The sequence below is a fragment of the Leptidea sinapis genome, chromosome Z, assembly GCF_905404315.1.
Source record: "Leptidea sinapis chromosome Z, ilLepSina1.1, whole genome shotgun sequence".
NCBI classification, from domain to species: domain Eukaryota; kingdom Metazoa; phylum Arthropoda; class Insecta; order Lepidoptera; family Pieridae; genus Leptidea; species Leptidea sinapis.
The window spans coordinates 13,752,778-13,769,226 of record NC_066312.1 but is presented as its reverse complement, the minus strand read 5'-3'; the positions used below and the strand labels follow the sequence as shown (position 1 = coordinate 13,769,226).

At 31.2% G+C, this 16,449-nt stretch overlaps 1 protein-coding gene across 3 annotated transcripts in view; it reads right to left on the bottom strand.

Moving 5' to 3' along the window:
- Window positions 1-15,144, bottom strand: part of LOC126978550 (USP6 N-terminal-like protein) — a 30,462-nt gene extending 15,318 nt beyond the window's left edge. The window contains exons 1-5 of one of the 3 annotated variants that reach the window (XM_050827482.1): window positions 14,740-15,144; window positions 8,885-9,713; window positions 6,656-6,891; window positions 5,298-5,359; window positions 64-253 (exon numbers count right to left, since the gene is read on the bottom strand). In XM_050827482.1, the coding sequence (XP_050683439.1) occupies window positions 64-253; window positions 5,298-5,359; window positions 6,656-6,891; window positions 8,885-9,713; window positions 14,740-14,882 (1,460 nt within the window). In that variant the 5' untranslated portion in view covers window positions 14,883-15,144. The remainder of the gene's footprint in view (window positions 1-63; window positions 254-5,297; window positions 5,360-6,655; window positions 6,892-8,884; window positions 9,714-14,739) is intronic. The other 2 variants (XM_050827484.1, XM_050827483.1) reach the window with 2 other exon arrangements.
- Window positions 15,145-16,449: the final 1,305 nt, after the last annotated feature.

Sequence of the window (16,449 nt, the reverse complement as noted above, 5' to 3'; positions counted from 1 at the left end):
AACATTGCAGCTATATGAAATGTGTTTTACAAATCTACAACTACGTCTACAAAGACATCTCACCCATCTGACCCAGTGCCATCGTCGCTCATGTTGCTGTGAGTGTCGAGAGAGTTGTCCGGCACGTGAGATCGTCCACTGGAGAACACGCTAAGATCCGCTGTACTGGTGACGCTGGTGTCTGCCAGAGATCGTCTCGAGCCGAGCACTGAAGCTGAGTCCTCGCATCGGACGCCGGCCACTCCGCTATGCTCTAAAACATATTCCATGTTTGACAAGTAATTCAAAATATACGGACATGTCGCATTACCAGTGATCTTATCTTATACCTTTAAACGAGCAATTCTTCTATATATATAATCTGAATCTCGGAAACGGCACCAAAGATTTTCATAAAATTTAATATATTAAAAATGTAGTTTTATCCGTGTTTTAATGAGTGACAGCTACAATAACATTATAATACAAAGGCAAATTTCACCACTATACACAAGACTATAATAGCTCAGTTGGGACATTGGGTGATCCGGAAAGCAGAAGACCCCGGTACGAATCGAGATGTCCTAATAGTTTTTTTCTTCTCTTCAAGTTTTGTACGTTCTTAAAAATCCGAGCAAGGCTCGGTCGTCTGGATATTGATTATAATAATACGTCTAGAACTACAATGACAGCTGTGAAAACGTCGAAAAAATTGACTTTTGAGTTATATTCTGAGCAATCCACACACGCTAAAACAAATAAATAAATAAATGCCAGTACTGTAATGCTGATAAATAAAGCAATTCGTAAAAAATATTCCACAAAAATTGCAAATCGTTAACAGATTTCATACAATTAACGTTTTATTAATAATTCGCTAGGTCTAGGTAGGATTCCTAAACCTACTATGATGCACATTTATTAATAGTTAGCGTACCTATATCCATAATTTTAGGCTTTTCGAAAAGGTTTAATATAATTCTGTGAGTTTACAGTAATTTTTTTTTTACATAGCCGTACCATTTTATTGGTAATACTAGTGACGTGTATATAGGAATTATAACATATTTTATCGATATGCAAATTTATAATCACTAGCAATGTACAAAGTCCTATAGATTTCGTTAGCTCTGCATACAGAACAGTACCATATTGGGGCAACAATCTGATGGTAAAATGAGTACTGCGGCATTTTACTACAACTTAGTCTGTGTTGGCCTGTAATTTGTAATTGTAAACGTCATTTTAAACGATTCTTGTTTTATAAATAAGAACACATTTTGACAAGCCGACAAACGAAAGTTTATACACATATAGCTGACTTCTGGGTAAGGGATCGTTGTTTGCTCCCTTTTTTCACCCTCAAGTGAACAAATAGCATTATTAAAAAATTAATGTGGTGCACTTAAACTTAGCGGGTCTAAAATTCTACAAATATTACGTAGGAACATAAGACACTTACCTTTTTAATTTTCTCAAAGAACACGCACATTATAATAAGCAACAGTGCTGTAAAGCTCACATGCGAAATTGTATTCATGTGATATCAAAATAAAATCTCTGCTCATAGAAATAATAAATTTTAATTCCACGTTCTTCTTATTAACATTCAATAAGTATTTATATATTTTTGTGATGCTTTCTAAACAAATAACTGGGTTGGACTAAATGGTATGTCGGAATGTGGGGCGAATTGGGATATGGGGAGTTCAAAACCATATTCATGGAAGCCCGGGAGGTATGAAGTGGAACGGCTTCGTGAATATCATCTGCGAATAGATAACAATTCGTAAAGACATTAATTGATTAATTTCTTTTATCAAGTAAACTTCAATAACAATCGCATAGGATATATTTCGACAAAGATAGGATGATATATTAAAACATTTTCAAATTTGTAAATTTATAATTAAAACATTCTTCAAATCGAATGTTAAAAATACAATAAGACGATGAATAGGGTGGGTCTATGCGAATTACCTCAACAAGTTTTAAGAAAAAAACGTAGAGCAGAGATTTATTGATGATGAGAAATAGTGATTATAAACAAAGTAGTTAGTTTTTATATACAGGGTGCCCGATATTTCATATGAATCATTGATTGATTTATAGTAAGAACGAAGAGAAAAATAAAAAAAAAGTATACGATAGTTTCTTTATAAATTCTATATATAATTTAGAACTCCGTTTCAGAGTTGGTCCTATGGTGAAAGTTATTCATATTCCTGCGTAGAAAAAATTTGAATGCTGATATAAATCATCGTATATATATCTCATAATCAATATCTAGAATTGTATACTATTCTTTAAAACCTTTTTTAGCAGAGAACATTTTATTTTTATAGAAAGTAGCTGGGCCAGGGGTCCGGACCAAATCATTTAATACTTACAAACCTTAGTTACTCTGCTATGGGTCTGATAACCATTACAATTAACGATGATATGCTCATCTGCTTGAAGGAGTTTTGAAGCTAGTTTAGAAATATCGTTAACTATAAAATGTCAATATTGTATACTGCCTGCTCAATAGTACAACTTTTTTCAAAACGGCTATTAGTTCTTTGCGATCCAAAACGTAGCGGATACCCTGTATATAGGTTAGAAAACAAGAGTCCACTGTGAAATTAATGAGGAAAAAATGTTAATAACAACATAAACCCACCTCATCATCACCCATAACATGCCAGTGCTTATTAAAATAAAACAATGATAAAATGATCCCATAATATACAATGTAAATGATGTGAATAAATAACAAAAAAAAAAAACGGCAAGCAAAATAATAAGCATCACATGGGTCTAAATGTGTGATACAGGCTTAAGTAATGTAATCATTTCGACCAATGCAAACAAAAATAGCCAACATGCTCTTAATTGTACACAAATTATAAATTACTTATTATAAAAAAATAACTAGGGTTGTTGTCCCTTGCTTTTCTAGACAACGCCGTAACTCCCAAACTTCGGTAGGAACATAATTAATAATAGCCAACTTTGCCTGAGACTCTAACGAAAATATTATAAGTAACATAGAGATAAAGTATGTTCTTATTTCAAACTCTACAACAACAAGGTTTTCAAGTTTAACCATGACAAACACACATATAACAATATCTTATAATAGATAAAATAGTTATTAGTTTAGATCAAATAAAAATATTACAAAAATACAAGTTGTAAATGTTATAGATAATTAAAAAGCCCAATTAAGTAATTACATTTTGAGCGTGTTTCATTTGAATGTTGCAGTTATTAGTCTGTCAAATCTTCTGGACGGTTAGGCTTCTTAAATTGGCTAAAGCCGAACAAACAAAACCAGAAGAGAGAAAAACGTCATAATTTTTCAGTTGGGAAGGAAAACTACATATCCTCACTGTCATATTCCTTTCCATTTAAAGTGGAAAACAACCTTTAATTTTAGTTAGAAATAATTAAAAACTTACATGACCAGACAGTTTTCCTTTTCTACTTGACATAAGGGCCTTAGGCTAAGTTGAATAAAGTATTTTAATGTTTGTGATATCAAATAATAATAGAATAACAATCATTTTAATATTATTTTACAATTTTTCATCGCCTGCTTACTTATTGTCTTTGTATAAGAGAAACATTATTTTATTTTGCCTAAGCAAAATGAAAAAAGTTTTATTATTTATTTAAACAAATTAAAATTATTACTATTGCCTTAGCGACACTAATTTTAATGAGCAGACGAGAAGAGTAATATTTTATTCATAATATTTAACATTCATGATGCAAACCTTTTATTAAATTAGTAATCCGGGGGACACAGGCTTTTATGTAATATTTACATTATCTTTAGGGGCTACCTGAAGTTTGCATTGAATCTTTTTTATAACCGAATATAATATTTTTGTACTTTAGGAATATTATACAGTTATACACAGTTAGACAACGCATCAAAATATTTTGTAATTAAATAAAAAATAATCAAATGCACGCAATATGAAAACAACATAATATACTATTTACAATGAATGAACCCAACTCTAAAACAAACGAAAACATGCAGTTCTTCTACTTAATAACGTAACCTAACTGATTCTACTCTTATAAATACGAAAACACAATAAACATTCAGAATAAATATCAACATATGATGACACATGAGCCTAATATCAAAAGGCAATTTTACGCAAGGCTACGCACTTATTTTTTTAAATAAACGAGATTCTTAGATTAGGGCTTTTTAAAAAACCTGCAATAAAATTAACCACTACTTTTGATATTTTATTATTCAAAATTGAGCAGTATATTACTATTTGGTTCCAAATTAATGTATTTTAACGACTAAAACGTGTCAACTAGTCTCGCAAAAAGGATTTCGATGAAAACAAATTCATGGCACTAAGATTGCTAAAATAATTTAACAGTAATAGTTTAATTAGAATTTATCACAATTAAAAAAAAGACTTACGTGACTGTAATGGAAGTTAGTTAAATACATCATGCGGTATACGTAATGATATGCGTAATTATCTTATGCGTAAGTAAGGTAAATTTAGATTCACCCTGTTTTGTCCTAAATACATACTAAGGCTGGCAAAGCTTTTGACCAGAAATAACATGTCGAGATATTAATATAAAAGTTTTTAGTACTAAAGAGATAAAATTAATTAATCAAGATTAGTCTTTGATACCCTAAGGCCAACTCTCCAACGCTTTTTAAAAGTATCTATGTAATCAAAATTAACTTACATGCATGAATTAAATAAATATTTTAATGATTCAATGTTACAGTGAAACCAGTGGGTAGTACAGATATTGTTCTATAGTGAGTAGGGTCACTGGTACAACCTGATTTAAGCAGTGGAACTACTTTACTATGTTTCATTGCGTCGGGTAATTCACCATGGTCTAAACAATTATTAAATATTACTGCTAAATCTGGTACAACAATACCAATCGAAGACTTAAGAACTCTAAAACGGATTCAATAAAATTTAATGGCTTGTATTCGGCTGAGAGCGTTGCAACTCGATTAAGCTCTACCGCATTGAGTTTGTGGTTCTGAAATGGGAATAGCGGCCTTATAAGCGTTACTTATAAACTTATTATAAGTTAGATGTAGATACAAGCTAAATATACTAGGACTTTTGTTAAACATTATAGTCGGTAACCAAAGGCCACAGATCCCCGGTTCAAAATTGCCTTAAAATGTGATGAGCGCAACATAAGTGTGTTGTATGCAAATGTGTCACCATAGTGCGATATATATTATAGATGTGTGAATTCTACATTGTCTAAGCTCTCATCAGAAGACGCTGTCGACGTATTCTGGGAGGTTTCCAAATTACCTGACACTGTGTCACTTTGAGACACTCTCAACTCTTGAAGATCAAGTGCTGCTTTCTCACGCCTGTAAAAATTTAGCCATTACTCATAATATCATTTATAAGTTATCATATATAAACGTCACAATAGGGCTGGCTACAACAATGCTTGAGACTTTAAATTAAAGAAAAAAAAACAATTTCCTATTCGTAAGAACTTCAACCAGATACCTTCATGAATTTGGCGAAACAAACACAAAAACAAGTACATATAGGCTACAGATAGCTACCCTAATTAAAAGATATCACAAATCTGAGAAATCTTAAAAAGAATTAGAAGAGTACTTCACCATATAAATTGGGATATCAGCGGCTCAAGGTAAGTAACAAAATCTGAGGAAAACAACAAAGATCGCAAAGAATATAATTTTTACTATAAAAATGAAATGGTAGAACAATATGGCATTGGCTTATTATGTCTCAAAATCACCAATTGCTTAACAATTCAATAGTAATAATAGATATAAGTTATAATTATCATTTGAAAAATTAAAGAAATATGATTTCAAATCCTTATAATTTATTTTAACTACTTAACTTAATAAATTCATGCAACATTAATATATATATCACAATAGTCACATATCTTATATAAGTATTAAATATAAGAAATGTAAAATTATAAGTAGTCATAAATAATAATACATAATTGTATATATAGTTTATAAGCGTTTTTATAAATAAATAATAAATTACTTGCTCCTTACAGAACTGATAAAAGAAATAACCAGAGAAAACATAGGATGAAATAGACTTAAAAATCTCCCAGTGGGGAAATAAGACATGAAATAGATTTTTATGGTCACTAATAATAATAAACCCAAACTGTTTTAGAAAATAGTAAATAATCAACAAATGTAACTTTCATTCTGACTACGGGTCAGGGGAATTGTCCAAGAAAAAAATAATACAATAAACGATTCATCTCTTTCTTCCACATATACATAATATCTTAAATAGAAGACAAGCCGAAATCCAAGCTAAAAATGTTGAATCCGTAGTGTGGAACACCATAAGAATAGAACATACAAGAAAGAAGGAAAAGAAATATGTAACACTCTTCTACAAAGAACTCAAAGAAAGGATGGAGAAAAAAATACATAACAAAAGATAAAGTTGCCCATGACATTAAAACGCAAAAAAGAGGAGTAGTTACTGGTATATCTAACGAATTATTTATAGGAACATTAAAGTTACACTAAACACTATACCACACCGAGTATTTAGTTCTACTGCTTAAAAAGGGAAAAACTGAGAGTATATCTAAGTATATAGTACCCATCTATATTAATATATAAAACATAAAAATATTTGATTTTTACCTTAATATAACTGTTGCACGTGCCTGTTTTTCTGCATCAGAAAAATTTTCAGCCCTCTGACCAATTTTAGATTTCTTATCAGGCTCTACAAACGCACCTAATTCTCTCTTTGGCAACTCATTTGGTGGCGGTGGGCCAGGATAATCCAATTTCGCTCGTTTCAACTCTTCCATTGAACGCTCTAGATTGTAAATCACGACATCATCATCGTAACCAAAATCCTTGTGCAACTTAACCTAAAACATTTTTTATATGAACTTAAAAAAAAAACAACACACATCTCCTTAGAAGCAAAACATCTTATTTATACAAAATATTGTGACCCGAAAGGTAAATATAAAAAATTAGGACAAATCTCTTCAAGTCACCCCCTGATAACAGACCAACTAAAAATATGGATTTAATGTAGTTTTAAATATATATAAAATATTATGTGTCAGGACATGCCAGATTCAAACGACTAAATGAAACGGTTAACTGACTACCAATTTGAATTGTATATAATATGTTAGTGCATATTATAGGTATAGGGTGAAGATTTAATGCAGTAGGTGGCCAAATACTAAATTATTCCTATGGAGCTGAAACTTACACTAGATTGAATTTTATTTAATTTATATTCATTGCCAAGAGTCAAGCCAGTTACGTGTTTTACATACAAATAACAACATAAAACAAACGGAAAGTATATGTGGCATAATATTATGTAGTGGTGGGAAATAAGCCCATAATGTTTAAAGATTCTTTTAAGAGAATATGTATTTTATAAATAACTAGCTGACCCAGCAAACGTTGTATTGCCGATATTAAAATCGCGATACAAAAGCAACTGTTGATCGTAGATGGGTGAGAATTTGAAGTTGTATGTATTTTTAATGCTGACTCATAATCAAACAAATTTAGAAAAAATTACAAAAAAATTAAAAAAAAAAATTGGCGACCACCCTTAACATTTAGGGGGATGAATCCGCCCCTAAATATTTTTTTGACAATTTTTTTATATGTATTTTATTATGATTCAGCATTAAAAAAATACATACAACTTTCCCATTTTCAGCCGTCTACGATCAACGCCTATTTTTGTATCGCGATTTTAATATTATTCAATTCCATCCACAGATACGCAATGGAGTTGCAAGATGGCAATCGAGTATACTGATTATTGTAGTACGATAAATTTTATGTACGATATATTTGGTAGGTCTGAGAAACGATCGACATATATTTTTAATACCCCAAAAATTTTAATTATTGATTTTTTTTATTACTTTATATGGCAATACAACGTTTGCTGGGTCAGCTAGTAATATCTTAATATATATAAATTACGTGACACGTTGTTTGTCCGCGATGGACTCTTAAACTAATGAACGGATTTTAATGGGGATTATTTCATGGAGTACAATTTGGTCCAACTTGAGAGATAGGATAGTATTTATTTCGATTTAGGACCTATAATTATTTGTTTTTCAATATTTGTTTTGTATGGAAATATTTTCTATGAGAGAATTTAGTGACGCACGGTTTGACAGTTCCACTGTGAAACAATTTCATTATAACAACAGGGAGCATTTTTTACGAAATAATTCTTGATGTTTTGAAATATTATTGGCAAATTCCTATAAAACAGTATTTTTTTATCTACAGAACTACGTCTGTCGGGCCAGCTAGTATTATATAAATCACAATCTATTCGAATATTCTCTATATACAATTTTTCTTGTCAATACACAAAATTTAAAAATGGATCATTGAAGTTTTTTATAGACAGACTTACGAGCCTAAGGATTATGATAGTTTCAATTTGTTGTAGGATGTAATGAATTTTCTATCGAATGGCCACTACCTTATTCACTTATATGAATAATCGATTTATAATATTGTGAAAAATATTATACTTCACATTTTGAGAATGGCAGTTAATTGTTTACATTTAAGTACTGTTGTTACAGTTTAGTCCTATAAAGAGCACTAGGATGGTAATGTTGTGCTCTATTAATTACAAATTATTTATTTAAAGCTCTCATAATATCAATTCTTCTTGAGGCATTGAGGGTTTATGTTGGTTTTTCCAGTTTTTGCATTTTTGCATTTAGCCCTATTCGGCGACCTTCTCAAAAGAGACCATGATAGAAGATACAAAATTATGATTCAAAGTGTTAAGCTTAATTCAGATGTTTTGTCTCTAAGAGGATGATATTTGCAAGTAAAATAATATAAAATCATTACCTGTATATAATTCACTATAAGATCCATATCATTCAATTTCATAATGGCTTTTTTATGTAGCTTCAAAATGGTATACGCCATGGCAGTTATAACCCTTTCACCATCAAGTAAGTAAATATCCCACACTCTCAGACATAAGCTAAATGGTACACGTTCAACAAAACATACAAAATACCATTTCAGTGAATAGAGTATTGCATCCAATCCATATTTATCAAAGTGATATTTCAACTTAGGCATGAACTTTGTGAGTATTTTATCATGATGTTGTAGAAATCGGGTCAATTTTGGGAAACCCTCAATATAGAGTCCATGCATAGCATACTTTTTATCAGACAATAGTGTTGCTAATGCCCAAAATGCATCCTCCTCATCCATATACATGAGAAGAACACCTGCTAAGCCGGACATACCCTGACAATAACCAACTTCGGAATTATAAATGCTATATGCACACAATACATTAAACAATGAACATTGCTTCTCTGAATATCTTTCTCTATAGAATTGATGTTCACGAAACTGTCTGTTAACATCTGAATCAATTTGTCTGACATCAGTTGACCACTGCTTCGCTAACCTTAACATCTCATGATACTTTCCTGGATTTTCCATTTTTGTTCTATTTACATCAAGTAGTTTGCACCATATTTTAATTCTTAGCGAGTTTGGAATGCCTTTGTATATTCTTCTGTGCAATTTTTCTTTAGTTGTGGGCGAGCCCCACGAAGCGAGCATCTTAACCCATTTCTTCTCTCTTTCCACTTCAACATTGACCTTTTGAGGCGCCGTTTTTTGTGGCAGTCGCTCGTCATGAATAAATCCATATCTGAAATAGTATAAATATTAAGTACCGAAGAGTTATAAAAAAAGAAATTTCGATAAGTGTGTATAAATAATTTAAAACGAAAATATACATGAAATTAAGTTATTATAATGTCAATCGACTTCATTTCTTACACATTAGTGATATTGTATAATGTCATTTTTACTGGTCGTTAGTTTATGAGGCAGTCTCTGATTGGTCTGTTTCTTGTTGGATAAAGTGCGTGTGGTGTCGCACAAGAATAGCACTACCCCATCTCCTTCTTGGGTGTCGCAACGATGAGCAGCAGCATCTTTCGGAGAGTGCATCAATCTACTGCGATCACCAACCCGCCTGCCAAGCGTGGCGATTAGGCAAAACCACCTAAATGAAAGACACTATAAGGCCGCGGCCCCCAGTCCCCGGCGGCCCCGCTGGTGGTGGTATCAGCCACATAAGCGGGACCGGCAACACTACCTCAAACGAAGATGATTGGCCGTGGCAACATAGAATGTCAAGACACTGCGGAGCGACGAGAAATTGGAGGAACTGGAGGAAGCTTTGAGCAGATTACTATGGGATGCCGTGGGGTTATCTGAGATGCGAAGACAGTATGGTGTCTCGATAATCCTAAATTTCAGACACCTGCTCTACTTCCGCGAGGGCGACCAACTGTCCCCGGGTGGTGTCGGGTTCCTCGTTCACAAGTCTCTCGTCAAAGACGTAGGTGAGGTGGGGAGCGTGTCGACTAGGGTAACGTACGTAATACTAAGAATTACTGAACGGTATTCATTGAAGGTCACTCAGGTTACGCTCTGACTTCAACATACTAAGACGAGGAGGTGGAGGCCCTATGCATACATTTTAACTATTATTTTTTTGAAAATTGCATATGAAAAAATTTAACCAATCAGAACGCTCGAACGTCTCACACTGCTAAGTTCAGTCATCATATTATAATATCACTATAGTGTACCCATGACCTTACAATGTCACTAAAACCAGGCCGTTAAATTGTAAGAAGTAAAGTTGAATGACAATCTAGCGTTTTATTATAATATCACTATCGAAATTTTAATATCATGGCTTTGACAATATTAGGTATAGGTATACAGTGGTGGACATATAATTAGAAACACTATATTAAACATTATACAGGATACTAGGCAGTAACACTTTATTTGGAAATGAAAATGAAACAACAATTAGCATAAAATATGTTCAATGACTTATCATTTATTAGAAAAACAACAAAAATACTACACTACAACTGTTGTTTAAACAAAACTTTGTTTATACAACTAAATTAATTTTAAGGTATCAACAGTAATGGACAACTAATTAGAAACAACAGAAAAATACATTAAAAATGTATATAATTTACAAGAATAAGTATCAGTAATATATTGTTTACCTAATACTGTTCAACGGCTAATAAAATTTGTTATAATCCTATATCTTTAAACGAGCAACTCTTGTATATATATATAATTCTCAATCTCGATTTTAATGAAATTTAGTAAATGTACAGGTACTTTTGGGGCCGAGAAATCAATCTAGCTAGGTTTCAATTATCCGTGTTTTAATGAGAAACATCTACAATAACATTAGACCTTATTTTTCACAAATATTGCATGTTGATTATACACTTTCAGAATTAATATGAAGTGTTTCTAATGATATGTCCACCACTGTATATACACCAACTTTTTAAACCTTTCAATTGACTTAACTTTCATCTGAAAAAAGTTGTACTAAAAATCGAGGTCTAACCTACATAAAGAATTTATGTAGGTTAGACCTCGATTTTATGACTCTTACAAAAAGAGATTGAAAATATTAAAATGACACAAATAATTGTATTATTAATATATTCTTATCTAAATGGTTATTTTATAATTAGAAGTCAAAAGATTATTATTCATTTAAGTACTAGGTATATAAATTAGAACGCTGAATTAATATATTGACTATTTTGAATTTATATATATTTTATGTAAGATATTAAAATTCAATTATATTAAATAAAATAGATGGTATCACTATTTACTATATAAACATTTATACCGCCTTGAATAACAACACAATATTATATACACCCAAACAAGATAAAATATATGCTCCTGAGTTAACCTATTGTAAATCATTGCACAATATAATCAATGTACTAGAGATAGAACAATTCATATGCCTTTAAGAATAAAATATAACAGAAAATACAATAATTGTTTACTTATTCGACCAACCTATTTTTGCCAGCATAGCTAGATAGCACATTATATGCAATTGAATTTTAGAATAAGCTTTGCATCATCAGTTTATTTAATATCATGCAAATTTATCATTCACTTCCATAGATCACTAATTGTCAGAGAGATTATGATACAAAATTCATAATTATAAATACTATATAAGACAACCTAATAAGAAAAATATCAAGATATACTTTATATGAGTTTAATCTATTTTAATAGCAGAGGCGAAGGACCTCTTTATTCATCAATACTGAATGTGTCATTTATCCGATATTATGATTCTTGTTTGATTTTTTTAAGAAAAATGTTAACAATAGTTGAATTATTTTATTTGTAGAACATGTTATAATGTCATTTGTTATCGCTTTCTGCATGTTTTCTGTATGTAAACTTTCCCTGTGCCACATTCAAAATCAAATCAAAACGCTATTCTATTAAGGACAACAAAAGACACTTATAATTGTCAAAAGATATACATTTTACCATTACTGCCACATTGGAAAAGGTTTGCCGCAAAGCTTCAATGAGAAAAAGTGGCATTCACCTCCCTCGACCATCTATGAATGTAATGACCAACAAACACTGACACAATTAATATTTTTTATTTAAGAAATTTGATAGTTATAGGTAAATACAAAATATTATTTACTTACATGTAATGATCATGTCAGAACTCTTGCTTATATGCATCAAGATGAAAACATTTGATTCATATATTACATATTCATTTAAATTAGCAATATAATATTATGTTGTATAATATCTTGGAATTGGCTCGGGCATAATGGATAAAATTTAATACTTTAGAGGTTTTCTGGGCTAAAAAACTGACGTAATATTCACCCTTTTACTACTGCCTACCTCTGCTCTATGTTTATTAAGATCTTAAAGTGTCTGAGGCGCAATAAGTAGAACTGTTGAGTTTCATTCATATATGTTTTATGACGCTACAAAAGCTCAAAATGCTTTTATAAATCCTCAGGTGTTACAAGAAAAAAGTTAAAATTTCCATAATGTTGAAAAAAGTTGCAAATAATAACAATGGCATAATATTGCGTACAGCATTACATAAAGCTCTGAAAATTCGCTAAGCACCAAAAATCTAGTATAAATATATACATGATTGCATTACAAATAGAACAAACTTATTATTTAAGATAAATAGGAGAGTGAATTAATAATATTGGTCTCTCACTCTAAGAAATACTAGATTATTGCCAACCTTATCTAAGTTTTGAATAAAATTCATTCCAAAATTATACAGTTGCCAGTAACAATACTGCAATTAGCAAAACATGGGAATAAATGAATAATGTTTAACTGCGAACATTCAAGAAATAAGTAATGAGATTTATTGTAAGCTCTGTGTAAGAATGTTTGTTCCTTCCTGGCATTAGGTGCCATCCATAAATAATCTTACCAGAGGTGTGTATATCATTTAGGCAATTAGACAGTGCCTACTTCATTATGAACCTAAATAAATATAGCACTAATGTTAAAGTTAACTTACTACCTACGGTAGGCAGTATATAATTTTCATATATGAAGCAGGCAGTGTTTCATAGAAATTATGTAATAATGTCAGACTAAAGCACAACTATGACTAGTTAGATCTACAGTGCCTACCTTGCTAGAAAACCAACACATGCCCCTGTATCTTACACAAATTTTATGGTTTTTGACCCCCCACCCATTATCACAGGTGATCATACTTGTGAAATCCCCTTTCCTCTTGTGTGCAACACGTTTTTCATAATAATTGCTTAAAGTAAAACAGCAATTATTCCATTTTTTGCATAAATTGAGAAAGCAAGTGTGCACTTGCAGAGGACTTAAAACATACATATCACTTATAAAATATTTTTTAATTGTTACCATATATTGAGTTTTAGTAATAACGATTTTAGCAAGTGACATCATATCATAAAGCTTTTGATCATTTTAACGTTTGATAGTTTTAACTTCTTAGGCTGAGTCAAAATTGTCACAATGAGCTTAAAATATGCATTGCTGCAACACATCTAGAGACAAATGATTTGTAACAACATTAATATATTTGGAGTTATTTTTGTTTTACCATACCTTATGTACAACTTCTTATGTTTGAAAAGATAATTACACACACACTTTCTGTATCAATTGCAATTATACTTCAATTACTAGTTTTGACAAAATAGTTACTAGTTTAAACAAAAATATGTCATAAGACAGTGTGAAAATTTTTTTTTTCAACAGAATTACTACTGAACATATTACTGAAGTTACATATAATGTATGTATCTTATCTAAACTAGATATTGAAACTTTAATATACATATAACATATGTAACTTTAGTAATATGTTTCTTAGACATGCTGTTAAAATGAATGACTTTCACTTGTGTTATTGATTGCTGTATAACTAGTTTAAAGATTTTGCGCAAGAGATCCTTTTTTAATGGTAATACCCCAACCAACAGTAAAATACTAAAATTTTTTCACTGCTTTTATTATACAGTCACTGGTATGTATATTTAGGAATTATCAGATGGAAACTTATTTAGTACTATTTATTTAGGTTGTGTTTTTTATAAAGTTAGTAACTCAAATAGCAATTTGCTTATATAAATTTGAGCTTCACATATTTTTAATACTTAAGATGGAAATGACAAATGTCACAGTTGATATTAAATTGGTAATAAACTAATAAGGAAACATGAAAACTAAATAGATAGGTGTTTAAATAATAAATTATGTTGATTTTTATTCAAGATAAAATTCATATTTCATAGTTTATAAAATTTCGTAAATATTACCTATCAGTTTTGTGGTAGTCTTCAAATTCAGGATCTTCCCATGGATCGATTTGTCCGACGAGATTCTCTCTACCTCTCTCGTATCTTTGGAAGATACGCTCCCGTTCCTCGGCAGCCCGTACTAAGAGAGCCTCCTCATTCATAACACAGTCTTATTGTGCCACATACCGAACAAACACCTACACCTATTTTATGACCCACTAATCACAGCGAAAACTGGTCTACAAAGGAACTGCTCCACGTACATAACACATATTTAAAAAACAGACTGCCTGTCTAGGATAAATTAACTAACACCTGATTTGTATAGTGAAGTAACAAATAACAGACCCAACCCCCTTTAAAACCGAGTTCACAAAATTATGGGAAGTATAGACCGAAGGTCGGAGAGACGAAGACAGACGAAGAGTGAAGACCAAGACGATATCAGACGCTATTCAGAGAGCAGGATACTTCTGTACAATTGTCATGTTCAACTTGACGTGCTGTCATCTATCGAATCCGACAATACTGACTTTAATATAAAAAATATTGATTAGATTACACCTAGGTTATTGTAATTGTTGAAATGATTTATTATTTTCGCGTATTTTAAAATTGAATAAAATTATAAATATAAATATTATAAATTGTAGTAAGATGTACGTTTAGTCAAAGACTAAAGAAAAATAGCTCAATAGCTACATTATATAGCCGCTCATAGAATTCATTATAAACATAATCGCTGCGTTGGATTCATAACACATTGATAAATTAGTTAACGCACACTACTTGTGACTGTATCTGATAAGGCCAATATTACCGTACACTTCCCACGATGATAAAAGAAAGAATTACCTACCTACTTAAATTTGCGCAATACCACACCTACATATGTACCTAACCTAGGTGCTATGTTAACGTTGTTTTTATTTATATAAAATATTTTTGAAGTGAAACCTTCTTTAGCGGTGTTGACGGTGGTTAAGATGAGTTAGCAAAAAGCGTAAATAATTTAATAATTTAGTAATTTTTTCATTAAATATGGTACAATTATTGACTAGTATTCACATCCCTTACTCTCCCGCCTGTCAGAATGAGACAGATGAAAGGACGCGACAAGCACACAGACAGAAATGAAAACTGTAGATTCGCTATTTTTAATACTTTTTTTATAAAGGCCCAGTGGCCAATGATTAGCAATATTGTATTTTGAATAGAGAAATTCAATGCCATCAAAATCACTTTTTTTGAAGGCCCTCAGAACAATATTGTATTTTGTGCACAGAAAGTCATTGCCAGTGAATATGAACGGTTTTCAAGAATGTGAACAACAATAATTACAAACTAGTGCTATTTACACGGTAACAGACGTAACCTAGTAATGATTGATACTTATTTAAACCGAAAATCTGTAAAAGCTAATCATTTTCAGGTATTCTATACACGAGATAGTGAAAGAGTATTGGCGCCAGTTGGTAGAGAGAGATGTGAAGAATTGTACAAACCAAATAGGTAGGTCAAGTGGCATTTGCTCGAAACATTTCCTCGAGGTTGATTTATATATCACCGCTAAAAAATTTAACCGTTTTAAAATTCATTTTCATAAAGTATGATAAAACTTTTTTAACATTATTGAAGTCTCTTTTGAAAGTCAATATATTTTGTCAATTTAGTCATATTGACGCAACACACAAAAGTCCAAATAGCCATATTTATAATTTGACAAAA